Consider the following 15088-nt stretch of genomic DNA (forward strand, 5'->3'; position numbering starts at 1 on the left):
GTATATGGTAATAAGATTTAAATTACCGAGGTTTAGAGTTAGATGTGTCAGAATATCAGATCTTTTGAAGTTTTAAACTTCTCGTAAAAGCAAAGAAAATGGGTCGGTAGATGGGAGTTTTGGACTAAATCAAAGTTTATATCATCATACAATGCTGCCACTTATCGCTTAAATAGAAGAGATACCACTAGTAAACAAAATTTTCTTTTGTACTACTACCTCCGTCTCAATTTAAGTGTCATATTTAGTGTGGGCGCATATTTTAAAAAATGTAAAGACAAGTGAGTTGAATAAATTAGGGGACTATGAGTCCCACTAATATATATTAGTTTTATGGAATAATAAAATGTGAGTAAAATTGTTTGGTAGAATGTGAGGTCTACTTACCATTTATGGTAAAGTGAACTGTGACTCTTATTGTGGGACGGACCGAAATGACAAAATGTGACACTTAATATGGGATGTAGGGGTGTGCATTCGGGTTTCGGTTCGGTTTTTTGTCAAAACCAAACCAAAACCGAAAAACTGAATTTAGTTCAAAATCCAAACCGAACCGAACCCGAAAAACCGAAAACCAAACTTAAAAAACCGAAAAACCCGAAAAAATAAATATAATATTAATATATATATGTGTGTGTAATTTATTTTATTTTATATATACTAATAGAATATTTATATATAATATAAAATTAATAATACATACTCCCTCCGTCCCGGGCTACTCGCTCATTTCCTTTTCGGCTCGGAGATTAAGGAATGAGTGTATAGGAAAGTCAAAAATGACGGCTGTAGGTGAAATTTTTTACTAAAAATGGAAAGAGTGCAAGTAACTTAGGACGCCCAAAAAGGAAATAAGTGCGAGTAGTGCGGGACGGAGGGAGTATAATATATAGTAGAATATTTATATATAATATAAAATTAATAATACATATAATATAGTAGAATTTATTAAAAGAATATACTATATATTATATATAATATAATATAATATATTAAATTAATAGAATATATATATAATTCGGTTATTCGGTTTTTCGGTTTTTTTCTTCACCCGAACCGAACCGAAAAACCGAAATAACCGAACCGAATTTCAAAATTTCGGTTTGGCTCGGTTCGGATATTCGGTTTCCGGTTTTTTTGCTCACCCCTAATGGGATGGAAGTAGTATGTTCCTAACATCTGTTTTAATTTCTAGCATTTCCATTGAATATGTTAAAAAAAATAGTATTTCCCCAGTCCACAAAAAATAGACTAGTTTTGCTATCTTGGATCGTCCATCAACATTAAACTAATTCTAAATATGAAAAGTTTTAAACCAAAACAAACAGTACACGTCATTCTAAATATGGATCCTACAATCTAATAACACTACTTCCATCATATTCTCTCTCTCTCTCCCTCTATTTTATTAATTGCACATTAAAACTCATGCAGTTTATAACTTTTATCTATTTTTTTGAACGAATGGAGTAATCTGGAGTACTACTACTAAATAATAGGAGCATATAATACTATAAGATAAACTAAAAGTAGACTTTATTTATATAAATAGTTGCAGGTGCGGGGTGGGATAAATAATTGCAAGACCATCGTAATCTTAGTATTATGGACATAATTGAGATATATTATCTCGGGCTAAGTTTTAGAGTAAAAAACAATTAAGAGATAAGAATAAACATAATCTCTAGTCATAAGTAATAATGGAAATCAAATGGGGAAATAAAGAGAAATAACTACAATATTTACATTTTCTTCATAAAATTTCATGTTTCAATGGAAATGGTATATGAGGAAGTATTATACCTTATTTATTTTGAGAATGTATCTTTACATTTTCTTGATAGAAAAGGTAAAAAGTTAGTTTTTTTAATTTGTCTTCTTTCCTGGGAGTCAATTACTTTTTAAGAAGGTATAATAACTTTTTTTTAGAATGTGAATAAGAAATATACCTTCCCAATGCTTTAAGTCATAAGCAATAGATTATGTTGTTTTGATAAAGTTTGTTTTTAACGTGAAAAAGACAGGGTTAGGGTGGACGTGATTTTTTCTCTCTCCCTTTGTAATTCAAATACAACAATAAACACACATTTGTTCCTTTAAACGTTCAAGCCGTAGATCTTTTACGCGTTAAAAATTGAAATGTAATTTAAATAAATTCTCAACACTCTCACCTACTCCAACTAAAAGAGAATAAGAGACCAATGCACCCAACAAATATAAAGATTACACTTTTATTGAAACTAGCAACACAAAAAGAATCTGTTCCATTCAACTTAAATAATCCATTTTTATTATTATAACCTCTCAAAGTAGTTTCTGAAAACCAGGACTACGATATGATCATATGAGGGTCTGAGACCGTGAAAAGAAAATTATGTAGGATAATAATTTTAAAAAATACGGTCATATGTTTTTTATAAATATAGTGAGTAAATCTAGAGTGTATTATGAATTTATAAAGCTAAATATAGGGTTTTGATCTATGCAAAACTGGATTTAAATACAGAAACGCAGAACAATATCATAATTATGGCACTTTTAGGTCATAATTAGGTAATTTGTAGGTCATGCTAACAAAGCATGACCTAAAACGATCTTAGTATGACATTAAATCCAAATATTATAATATGACCTAAAATTGCTTAATTATGACCTTCCGTATTTTTGGTTAATTATTAACCATTAGATCATCTAATCCTAGGGCTGAGATTTGGTCTGCATTTCTGGATTTAAACACATACTTATTTTGATCATCTCCCGCTAAATATATATATATATATATATACAGTATGCAATGCTAGGCAAGCAGGCGTGAATGTCATGTACTTTATTATTATAAAAAATTTATGAGAATCATATGTGTTGCTATCAATACATTTTCTTTAGGTTAATATACGTTTAAACCATGAAGTTTGGTCAAATTCTAGTCTGTCTCATAAAATTTGAATTTAAAATAAGTATTAAATCACGAAGTATCAACTTTTTCTAAATTGTCTCATCCATGTACAAAATATCGTCTTTTAATTCTTTCATTAACATAAATATTTTTTTCTTTTATAATCCTTTATCTTCTTATTTTATTGAGATATTGTCATTTTTTATATCACCAAAAGGCATGGAAGGGACAACTACAAAATTAAAACTTTGTGATTTAATATTCCAATTTCAAATTGGATCAGAATTTGACCAAATTTTATAATTTAAATAGTTGTTTTCCCTTTTCTTTATAGATTGGCACAGATAAAGATTGTGAAATTCTCTTCATTAAATGCTCCCTGTTATGTTTATTCTTTCACATTTGTCATTATATAGCGTCCAGCCATAACATTATATCTGAACCATCTAAATTAAGTAAATATGTTTTAGTAGTTAGTTATTGATATACATATAGTTTGAAACAGTTAGTGGATAGAAATTTTTTCATATAGTTTGAAACAGTGTTAGTGGATAGAAATTTTTTCATCATTAGCAGTATAATGCCTGATGTAAAATTAAAAAGTTAACTAATTATAAAAGACATCTAAAAGTTTGTGTTAAAATGACAACACCATTTAAGATGACACTGTACTACCAAGGACAACCGTTAAATTTAAGAGCAGATTGAACCATAGTCTGCCACGTGACAGACTTGCTTGCCTATGTATAGTAGATTGTTTGATTATCTTTGATTTCGTATCACAAATTGCTTGAAACCATATGTCGAGTTGCTTCCCTATGTATTGCAGAATGTTTGTCTATGTATTGCAGATTGCTTGCCTAGATTGTTATTTTAACTATAGTGTCACCATAGTGCTTTGATTTCGTACCTCATATATTGCTTGGAACCATATGCCGAATTGCTTGTCTATATATCACATATTGCTTGCATATGTATTGCAGATTACATGTTACTTGTTGTCATTTTAAGAGTGGTGTCACCTTAACGCACCTCCATAGCTAAATGATATAAATAGATTATTTTTTAAGAATACATAAAGAGTATATATACTAATTCTAGATACAAAATAAACATAAGTATTAAGTAAAATTATGAAACGAGAATATATATAAATTTGAAGAGATAGGGTGAGCACCTCTTCTTCCTCTTCTTTGCTTCTCATCCTCTCACAGCTTATCCGTTCCCGCATTAATATCTTTTGTTAAAGAGGACAAACAACAAAAAGGAATCTAAATTTAGAAAAAGAAAAAGTAATGAACAGAAAATGGTCTTTCTTTTAGCTCTTGAAATTCACCAAGTCACATGATTCTTCACACCATCCATATCAAAGATGCCAAATCCACCACAAAAGAACCTACCACTATTCATAAATATTGAATCTTATCTCCCAATATCATCAATCTACACAACTAACTCCATATCAATAAAGTAAAAAACATTTTACTTTATATATTAGGACCAAACCCCAATTTCAGAAAAAACTAGCTTATGATCGAAATTAAATCCAAGATGCAAATATTCTACTAGATCATATCTATAAAAAAGAATTTAGTAGCTACCAAATTCAATTTTGTCAAGACCAAAATTGAATGAGATTTCGGACCACCGAATCATGTTACGACTTTATTATGTGTACCAAAACAACGACCAATGCAAATGGGTAATTAGTAGTAGTACTAACATATTCATGATCCACACCTACTCTCTGCAGAAAGTAGATTTGAAAATCCACATCGCATAATAATATCTCTGCAAAATGTGACTTAAATTGGTCGTGATCGATCTGCAAAAATACATTTACAATGAGAAAAATAGTGGGACGTAAGTATTCTAGCTAAATTTATAATAAGAAGTTAATTCAGATAAGACGCTTCATTTTATTTCATCTCCAATCTTCTATAATCCAAAAAATCATGTCCGGAATTAGCACTAGCATTTGTGCAGCTGCAATCTTTGCTATTTTGGATGCCGAGACTACACGCGAAGCACAAGGTACTACTCGTGCCCGTTTTGAAGACTTCTTGCTTCTGCTGCTGCTGCTGACGTGGAGGGCTGATTCTCAGATCAAGGTTCAAATCTGGGCACTTTTCTCTACTCTCCTCTTTGCTTTGTTGAGATGCTGAAGGCCAATTCATGGGGCGATGCGTTGTCGGATCAATTCCTCGGCTCACGAGCTTTCTCCTTACGTGCGTGTTCCAGTAGTTCTTGATCTCGTTGTCTGTCCGCCCCGGCAACCTCCCCGCTATAAGAGACCACCTGTGCACCAAATTAACTAATTAATGATGCATAATAAAAGTGGTGAATTAATTATTTAAAATAGTAATAGTAGTAGTAGTTACTTGTTGCCGAGAAGGCTGTGAAGTTTGATGATGAGTTCGTCTTCTTGTGGGGAGAAGTTGCCCCTCTTGAGATCGGGGCGGAGGTAGTTGATCCAGCGGAGGCGGCAGCTCTTGCCGCAGCGGAGGAGGCCGGCGGCCTTGGGGAGGGAGCGCCAGCAGCCCTCGCCGTGGGCCCGGATGTATGCCACGAGCCGATCGTCTTCTTCCTTAGTCCATGCGCCTTTGTTTGTGTGAGCCTTCTCACAGCAAGGAGACCTTCCCATGACTATGATCTTCCTTTATAATTTCTACTACTAAACCTTATATATTAGTATATTTAATTTTCTAAAACCGTTGTTTTAATTTTATGGGGTACAATTGCTAATACTGATTGTATGAATGCCTAACCTTGCTTGGTGTGCTTGAGCATCAAGGCCGGCCCTTTAGCGACTCCTTGATGTGGCCTTATATATAAGCTTTTGACTCTATGTGTGTGTGTGTGTGAGAGAGAGAGAGCTTCTAGATGAGGGTTGGTGGGAGAGGTGAGAGAGAGTGTGTGGTGGCAGTGGCATCTCATGAAGCATCATCTATTTCAATTATAGTACGACAATGTTATCATGTAGCTTAGGTGTGTCACGTACTTGTTTAATTTACATACTACTATTAACTAAAGGTGACATTCAGGTAGGTGCAAAGTAAGTGCATTTAATTAAATTATAGCTAGTAGTGATGTATTGTTAGAAAGATTAAGAAACTAAATCAATTCAAAATCAAGATTCAGTCCCTTTCCTAGAATTAACAACCACCCCCAATAATATTTATCTTTCTTTTTTTTGTTAGTATTTTTATGTGATCACGAAATTCTTAATTTAGTACTACTACTTCTCTCATAACAGGTCATTAATTATGCCCATCCTCAACTAAAAATAATGTAAGTTTCGAACTTTCGGAAAATATTTCATGCATAGAACATGTGCTGTGGATAAGATAAACAGGTCCAAAGTTAGGTACATTTTATGTGAAACTAAGGTGGGGTTTATTTTATAAGCATATAATAAAAATTGTGGTGGTGGTTGTACTTCATTTACATTTGATTTGGTTCTCCAACTTGTGGAGATCATTATATGTGTCTGTGAAGAGCTTCTAGAAGAGTTGGAGGTTGGGGGAAATGAAATAAGTTTGGTTTCAGTTGTACGTGAGCTTTGGTTTACCTTCCATAACGCTTTTTTTTATCTTTACAATTTTCCTTTTCTCAAAATGCCCATCATGTCCTTGTCTATTCAATTACTCCATCCACGATAATATATGAAGCCAATCATTTCTTATTCATCTCTTCCCTTCACTATTCACGCACTATACACCACTTTTTACTCAATCTCTTAGTTAAACGACAACCCCTACAATTTTTTATTTCTTATCCATCTTTTCCCTTCACTATTTAATTTACTTTTCATTTTATGTTTTAATTTATTTATTATAAAGTTTAATTAAATTATTTTTCAATTCAATTAAAATAAATGAACATGTAAAATATTTACACACAATTAATTTTAAATTTTCATATTGATATTCAAATATATCATTATGAAATAATAATTTTATTTTAAAAAATTTATTTGAAAAATAGATTTTTTTAAAAAATAATAATCATATTTTTTGTAATTAAAAGTCTATTTTAAATTTTATTTAATTGGACAAAAGAAGCCCACTCGTAGTGGGGCGAGTGGGCTTCACTGCCCTATAGGATGCGCCATGTAGACAAGATGCCTCGCCATCTTTCTCTCTGGAAGGAGACACTCCACGAGATGAGACATGATTTTTCATCCGCAACGCTAGCTCGTCGTAGTCTCGTCTCGGCGAGACGAGCTGGAGGCGACGACAAGCTTTGTAGTGGATGACCTGACATACCAAAAAGATTGTGGATGGTGAGAACTGAGATAGCTAAATCATAAAAATTGTGATGGTGAGAACTGAGAAGGTGCTCAAGTTAAAATTTGATAAAATAGAATTAAAAAATTGATTCTGGATGCTGAGATTCTTTGTCGTCGTCCGTCTTTGATTACACGAGATGCAATAAAACAATGAAATATCAAGCACAACCTTAAATTTTGAAAATATACTATACAGAATCGAAATTCTCCAATTTCGAAAATATGTTTCATCTACACAGCATCGTACTGTACATATGCAAAGAGTAGTAATTTAATGCGTTGAAATTGGTATTTAGGAGAGAAACATCACAAAGTCCAATGTCACGTAGTATTTATTTTGATCCCAGTTTCTGAGTTATGTAGCCTAAGATTTAATCATAAGCCCATTTTGTAATTATTGTTCGGCCCAATTTTATTGCCCAAACGTATTATACACACAGTAGAGGTAGTACTTGTAGCACAAAAAAAATCTCGGTGGAAGCTATTAAAAATTTATTTGGAAATTTTAGTAATAAATTCAGATCATAAGGCTTTTAAAATAATAATTTACATAAATTTTGGATGGATAAGAGAAATAACAATAGTGTTGCTAATACTTTGTTGCTGTTATAAAGCTGCGAGCACAACCTGGTCTTGAGCTACACATATCAACAAAAACATGTGCATATCTGGATATGCCATAGATAATATGTCCATTATCGTATAAGTATTTCTTCTTTTTCTTTTATGTGATAATACGGCAGTTTCATTATCGTGGGATTCTAGAAAAAGAAATTTGTATAAGAAAATCATTAATTTTATAGAGGTTAAGTTGACGGTGTTTTTCACTTGTATACCTTATACTTTATTTACCCTTTCCCTTTTATTTTTTCAATTTTGCTCCATTGGAGTATTTACTATACGTTTTTCTATAGTTATTCATGTTTCATCTATAAAGTCGAAAATTTAAAAAGAGGCATATCCTATTACTATAATTAAAATTTTAATAAGAATTTGTATTCATGCGGATAAAATATGAAAATAATACTATCTTTGTATTCATGGAGGAAGTAAATAGTTTTAATTCCTATGCGTCACGTTCTACTTCATGCGGATAAAATGTTGTACCAATGTTTTAAAAATAGGACCGGTGAGTGAACCGACAAAACTACTGGTTCATAGTTCAATCGGTCCAATCGGTTCAATCAATGGTCGAACCGTTATACTGTTACAAATACATACTCCTATTAAATTAAATATACAATATACAAATATATTTATTCTGTATAAATACAAAAAAAGCTAATGTATTAACTTGCATATATCCCCTATTTTTTCTTTCCAAAATATAAAATTAATTACTCCCTCTGTCCCGGCTAAGATGACACATTTCTTGGCTGACACGAGATTTTAAGAGTTATTGTTTAAAGTGTTAATTGGAGAGATAAAAAGTGGGTGTAAGTATTAAAATAGAGAGAGAAAGAAAGATGAATATTTTGATAGGAATGAAAAAAATGGTTGAGTGTATTAATTGGAGAGAGAAAGTTTCCAAAAAAAAATGTGTCATCTTAGTTAGGACAAACCAAAAAGGAAAATGTGTCATCTTAAGCGGGACGGATGGAGTATATTTCTTTTGCATGTATTTGTTTCTGTTGTTTCATCTGCAATTAATTATAGGTTGTCAACATAAAAATATTTGTATTCCTTTGTATAAAGAGAGCACAAGGATACATGAGGTATGCTAATATCATAATATTGAAACCATATTTGTTCAATAAATTGGGTGATGATTGTATATAGCAGATTGAATCATGACGAATGGGCTCTAGAAAATAGCTTGGTATGTACAAAATTAATACAAAGATGAAAGTTAGGTTAATTATTTAGGTACAAGCCACTTGCACAGCCAACGTTTTTGCCACATCAGGGCATGAATCTTTGGCACGATCAATAAGCGATTCTCTGTCAAATGGAATTATGCAACCTTTCTTCCCCAAACATAGCTGTTTCACATACAAATAAAACAAATTAAATTAGCACAACACATGTTTGATTTATTTAGTTACTTACCTCTTCAACAACTTTGTGGGCCTTAGCGGAGTCGCATTGGCCCGGAGTGAAGGCCCCACAAGCACCCTCGTTTTCTCCGAAGCTCACGAACTCGACTTTCCCGATAACCTTGTTATCGGGACAAGTGAGGTGCGCAGCCTTCACGGGGTCGAAGATCTCGCGAATCTTGTTGTCTTTCCTCTCCCATGACTTGACAGCCGGTGGGTGGTACTCGGTTATCACGCTACAAATTGTGTTTCTGTTGACCATCAACACCTCAATCTTTTGGGGATCACCTCCGGTTTCTTCCATCACCACCAATAGATTGTCCTTTTCCTTTAAGTATGCTCTCGGCACGTGATATCTACATATTAACCAACATTATATGTGACATGACTTAGACCTTTATTATTGTTGTTATTATTATTACTTAAATTTAAACACTTACTCTTCTTGAGTAGGCTTTTTAGTTGCTGAGAGATAAGACACCCAATAACGGCCAAGGTTTATGCCATTCACCCAAATTACTCCCTTTTGCATGCTAGTCATTCTTAATGCCACCGGCTCCTTTCCTTCCGGAGCATCAAAATATGCCTTCAAATAAATAATAAAACTAATTTAGTGAGTTTTATATATTTCTTTTTATTAGGAGTGGAGTATTAATTATTATTGTTCCACCTTGTACCAAGTGAGAGGGCCTAGATTTCCATCTAAGGGAGCCCATTCCACTTTCTTTGATCCTTTCTCACTGAATAATTCCATCTTCTCCCCATTCACTCCAACCTAAGTAAATCAATTATCCAAATAAACATTTTAGAAGAAATTAAATTGGTAAGGTAGAGTAGGGAGAGATGGTGACCTGTTGGGCCCATTCATTACTGGAAATGTCAAGAGTTCCAGACATCAAGCCCTGAATGAGGATGGCTTTAGGTCCAGCAAATCTTTTTTCCATAAACGCTCCACTATTCTGAAATATTAGTTTGAACTCTAAATCAAATCCAAACATAAGGAAATTAATGTACTAGTATATTTTATACTTACCGGAAGTCCAACTGTCATGGCTAGCAAAGATATGTGGTTGATTCCAGCCTTAAATGTCACCGGAGACTTCAATACATGGCTCTTTTCAACATTACTACCGTGCCCGAAACCTATACACATAGTCTTAATATTCTAATTAGAGTAAACAAAATATGTGACAAAACATGACATTGACTTACCAACATATTGGCCATTGACAAAAGCAAGCAAGGCATGGCCAAGGCTTGCAACCTCAAGCACTGAAAGATCATTTTGGCGCATCGGCAAGTCCTTTCCGTCTATGTAAATGCTGTCAAATGGTCAAAAAATCATATTGTGTCATCATATTATTATACTTTGTGTATACATTGATTGTATTTGTACATACCTTGTGCTGTACCATGCATAGTCGGAGGTATCTTTTGTAAAAGAATACAATTCTATTGGTGAGACGCTTTTCACTTCCAATTTGTCATGTGTTGGGACGCTCTCTCGCCATATTTCCCAACCTCTCAACTTGGCTGTGTTCGACACCACGAAGTTTCTAGTGCTGTGTTGTGCAACAACCTAACATACATTGAAAATGAGTAAACTCTATTTGTGCATCAGATGGATGAACAAACACAAGCTTTTTTGCATACCGCCTGAGAGTTGAAGATGACTGTCTTGCAATTGGGCAGAATGCTGACGGACCTAGGTGGGAGGTAGTATTCTGCACCTCGGAATTCGACTGTCTCAGCTACCTTCGTACTATTGTTTGTCAAGAATGCAGCACATATTGTACCCCCATTTTTCTCATAAGTGGTGATCTGCAACAATAATATTTGTACCAAGTTGATATCTTCTCATTTTATTATAAATTCAATTTGAGAATGGATTATAAAGTACCTCTACATTTTGAGACACACGTTGCAGCTTTGGAGTGCCCCAGAGCAAAGGCTTCTTGCTTAGTTTCAAAGCCCTGTGCAAGTCTCTAAGGTGACCAAATTTAGGTTCCCTCTTCAAACCTGACAACAAAACTCATTTCCTTATTAACTCTATTGTTGATCTGATGGAGTTAGTTAGTTAGTTAGTTAGTTATCTTACCATATTCATCAAGGGGGGCTTCATCATAGTAACGTGTTGTCACGAACGATGAACTTGTTCGACCAAAATTGGTTCCACCATGGTACTGGAAACAGATTTCAAATGAACATGGAAATCGATGTCACATAAAAAAATTGTACTACTATAGTATGTACCATGTAATAGTTGTTGAGAGTGCCATTTTTTGCAAAGAATTTTGCCACAGCGTATGCTAGATCTTCTGCTGACCGCTGCGACGGAGGATCACCATATACTCTATACCTGAAATTTAATATCAACCAAAATCTCCCTCAATTCTCTTTAGTAAGAAACTGAATGTTGTCATTATAATCAAAACTTTCAGACATACTGAGCAGTCCAATTCTCAGTCCATAGAGATGGCTTGTTAGGGCCATTTGGACCGGTAAATGTGTCTCCACAATGCCTTCCATTACACGTACTAATCTGTAAAAAATCAAGATTTGTTATAATTTAATATACTAATACTACATTCGTCCAAAAAAAAACAATTCCATTAAGAAACTTACTACTGTGTTGGGAGCATTCTTCTGCTTGCACATGATCCATGGAACGCCGTTGTAGAGGCTAACAGCCATATCCGCTGCCCATCTTATATATTTTTCTCCGTCTTCTTTGTATGATAATTGAACATTGTTGTATTCGTTTTCAATCTGCAAATACGCCACCAATTTTATTTTAATTGTTCTCAGAATGCTTTTGAATCATATATATTTTGTATTGTAGGGACCTGTGCCATGATAATAGGCCCTCCTTGATCTGCAAAGAGTTTCTCCTTCTTCATCAAGTTGATGACCATCTCTGAGTACTTTTTCATGTGATACTACATGCATGCAATTTGATTTATTCAATTATTAGTTTATACGTATATCTTTACATTGCAAGATTTATTAAACTTGTTACCATGAAAGGTTCATTGTAAGAACGGAATGTGATGTTTGGGACCTCTTTTAGCCAATATGGAAATCCCCTGTTTAATTAAATCAAAATACATTGTAGTATTGATATATGAAATATAGTAGTATTATATAAGAATGTGATATACCCCAAATTCCATTCAGCCTCAATATATGGACCCAGCCTAAGCGTCACCCACAATCCATTGTCTCCAATCATCTTGATGAATTTCACCACGTCATAATTGCCTTCGAAGTTTAACTGACCCAACAACACAATAAATTAAGATCATTGAATTACATTACTTGTATAATTAATTAAAATATACTACATGTCCTTGAACAGGCTCATGGATACTCCAAAACACATATGTCTGGATGAGGTTAAGACCCCCTTCTTTAGCTTTCTTGATCAGCTCAGGCCACATCTACACACAATATATAAACATCATCAAATATTATTCTCTTAAATCAACGTTAATATGATATGTATCCATAAATATAAATACCTCAGGAGTGCTGCGTGTATAATGAAAGGAACCGGAGAAGAGAAGTTCCCTGCTGCCATTGATGATCATGGACCGGCCATCGTACGTGACGGCGGCGCGGGGGGAATGAGCATTAGCATTGGCAATGAGCAATGCCAAGATGGAGAAAAACATAAATTTAGGTGGATCTATCATTACGTTTACCTAGCTATATCAATCCTATGTTTTTTTTAGTTTTTTTTTATGATCTGAGCTAATTAATTTACAACCTCTTCCACACGGGTAGAGGTGCCAGAGGATCAGGAAGCTAAAACAGGAGTGCCATATTTTAATAGAGCCAAAAATGAGTGGCATATATTTAAACTAGCAACTTTTCTCGGATTTCTTCTTCTTCTTCTTCAATTATTCTCTACATGTTATTCAATTTTATGTGTGCATTTGTTTTTTTTTATTGAGAAAAAAGTGGTTGTATTTCTTTTATTTGTGTATTTTATTATGTTGTACTTCAATTACAATTATATGAATGTCTAATATGTAATTTTTATTATAAATTTAAATTATAACATAATTTATACTATATTTTTTAATTCTATTGGAATATATTATAAATTTTATATTAATTATTATATACTCCATCAGTCCCACAGGAGTCACATTTATTGTGGGCGCGAGTTTTAAGAAATGTAAATAATAGTGAGTTGGAAAAGTTAGTGGAATATGAGACCCACTTTTTTATATTGGTTTTATAAAAATGTGAGTGAAGTGAGTTAGTAAATGTGTGACATACTTACCATTTATGGTAATTATGAGGTGTGACTCTTATTATGAGACGGATTAAAATGGAAAAATGTGATTCTTAGTGTTAGACGGACGGAGTATGATATTTAATTGAACTTAGTTGGGTTCACTGACTCACTAATGGAAGTCATTATATAAATTGGAGGTTATATATGTAAATAAAAGAAAAATAAATATATTACTCCACTATTAAAAAATTGATTGGGAATGAATTGGGTGAAGATTACTGAGTTACAAGTCTAATTAGTCTAATTTCAAGTCAAGTCAAGTCAACTGGAGTATCAATTTCCATCTCATTTTCAAAGGCAAAATGAAATTAAATAAAACTTTCTACTCCATAATACAACACCCAACTCGATTTTATTATTAGTTTATTACACATATCACATGCTACATATAGTATGACTTGACTGTTTTTATAATTTTAAATGCACTAAAAATCTCTCCAATTGTTCAAGAAAAAAAAAGTCCACTAGTTTAACTTCCAATATTTTGTACTTCACGTCTATAACCATTTTAGGTATTCGAGATTTAAAATTACATTTTTTTCGTTCTAAATTAGTAGATCTTATACTTTAATAAATTATAATAATTATATTTTTATCATAAAAATAATATATAAAATGAGATTAACGTTCTAATAAAATGTTCCATCGAATTTTTTTATAATTCTTAAAATATACACCAAATTAAAGTGGAATTTTAGATAATAAATAAGGGAGTTTTCAAAATATGCACCGAATTAAAGTGGAATTTTAGATAATAGATAAGGGAATAAAGAATAGGGAATGTGATCAAATGCAAATACTAAATATTGTACAAACTCCAAACTATGATCTGTACCATTAGAAATTATCAATAGAAGATAAAATAATAGCAACAGAAATGTCAACACAGTGCAACACGGTCCATATCATAGTTTGGAGTTTGTACAATATATGAGTTTGCATTTTATCACTACCCCGTAAAAGGGAATAATAGTTTATAGTGACTATAGTGGCTGATATAGACCAAAAGTTTGCAAAAATTAAATAAAATGTTGCTCCATATCCATTCATTCACATGAAAAAACATGTGAAATTCAATTTTGGTAAAATTATTGAACACTTGAAAAGCAAGCTAATTACCCAAAAAAAGAAAATGTAGGATGTGTGTTGGCAAGTGATAGAAAATGTAGGTTCTGTGTAGAGGTCCCCAAACCGAACCGGCCGAACCGGCTCGGAACCGTCACTGGCGGTTCGGAACCGGAACCGTCGGCGGCGGTTCGAACCGTGACCGGAACCGCCGGTTCAGGTTCAATTTTTGCGCGAACCGTAACCGGCGGTTCAAAACCACCGGTTCGGAACCGGCAGTTCCTGACAACTTTTCAGGCCTATTTTCGACCTACCCTTAGCCTTTGCAGAAACCGGTTCAGAAACCGCCGGTTTTCGTCAGAAAACCGTTGACGAAACTGACGGTTTATACCAAAAAACCGGCGGTTCCACCGAAAATCGGCGGTTCCGGCGGTAAACCGGCGGTTCCACCGAAAATCGGCGGTTCCGGCGGTAAACCGGCGGTTCCGCCGTTG

General features: G+C 33.6%; 2 protein-coding genes across 3 annotated transcripts; both read right to left on the minus strand.

Annotated features, from left to right (window-relative positions):
• Positions 1 to 4676: 4676 nt before the first annotated feature.
• LOC121764564 (myb-related protein 308-like) lies at positions 4677 to 5823 on the minus strand. 2 transcript variants are annotated; one of them, XM_042160570.1, is made up of 3 exons: positions 5665 to 5822; positions 5278 to 5570; positions 4677 to 5194 (listed from the first exon to the last, which is right to left on the minus strand). In XM_042160570.1, the coding sequence occupies exons 2-3, from the start codon at positions 5538 to 5540 to the stop codon at positions 4816 to 4818; spliced, it is 642 nt and encodes a 213-aa protein (XP_042016504.1). In that variant the 5' UTR covers positions 5541 to 5570; positions 5665 to 5822; the 3' UTR covers positions 4677 to 4815. The 2 variants fall into 2 exon arrangements, with proteins under 2 accessions (XP_042016504.1, XP_042016502.1); XM_042160568.1 differs by having other exon boundaries at positions 5278 to 5823.
• A 3086-nt stretch (positions 5824 to 8909) lies between these two features.
• Positions 8910 to 13005, minus strand: LOC121764722 (beta-galactosidase 13-like). Its single transcript, XM_042160734.1, has 19 exons — positions 12745 to 13005; positions 12568 to 12663; positions 12385 to 12497; positions 12243 to 12309; positions 12070 to 12162; positions 11849 to 11992; positions 11671 to 11765; positions 11477 to 11582; positions 11322 to 11406; positions 11124 to 11242; positions 10877 to 11044; positions 10624 to 10802; positions 10436 to 10545; positions 10257 to 10366; positions 10075 to 10182; positions 9894 to 9998; positions 9664 to 9809; positions 9237 to 9579; positions 8910 to 9169 (listed from the first exon to the last, which is right to left on the minus strand). The coding sequence occupies exons 1-19, from the start codon at positions 12916 to 12918 to the stop codon at positions 9050 to 9052; spliced, it is 2481 nt and encodes an 826-aa protein (XP_042016668.1). The 5' UTR covers positions 12919 to 13005; the 3' UTR covers positions 8910 to 9049.
• Between the last annotated feature and the right edge of the window lie 2083 nt (positions 13006 to 15088).

The sequence above is a fragment of the Salvia splendens genome, chromosome 14 (assembly GCF_004379255.2).
Source record: "Salvia splendens isolate huo1 chromosome 14, SspV2, whole genome shotgun sequence".
NCBI lineage: Eukaryota > Viridiplantae > Streptophyta > Magnoliopsida > Lamiales > Lamiaceae > Salvia > Salvia splendens.

Bases quoted from the DNA above. Each gene is read 5' to 3' on its own strand.
- LOC121764564 (XM_042160568.1), bottom strand. From the start codon at position 5,540: ATGGGAAGGTCTCCTTGCTGTGAGAAGGCTCACACAAACAAAGGCGCA. The intron at 5,195-5,277 runs GTAACTACTACT...TTTGGTGCACAG, and splicing joins CACAGCCTTCTCGGCAACAA to GTGGTCTCTTATAGCGGGGA.
- LOC121764722 (XM_042160734.1), bottom strand. From the start codon at position 12,918: ATGATAGATCCACCTAAATTTATGTTTTTCTCCATCTTGGCATTGCTC. The intron at 9,810-9,893 runs GTGGAACAATAA...ATTTATTTGAAG, and splicing joins GCCCTCTCACTTGGTACAAG to GCATATTTTGATGCTCCGGA. The intron at 9,580-9,663 runs GTAAGTGTTTAA...GTTAATATGTAG, and splicing joins AAAAAGCCTACTCAAGAAGA to ATATCACGTGCCGAGAGCAT.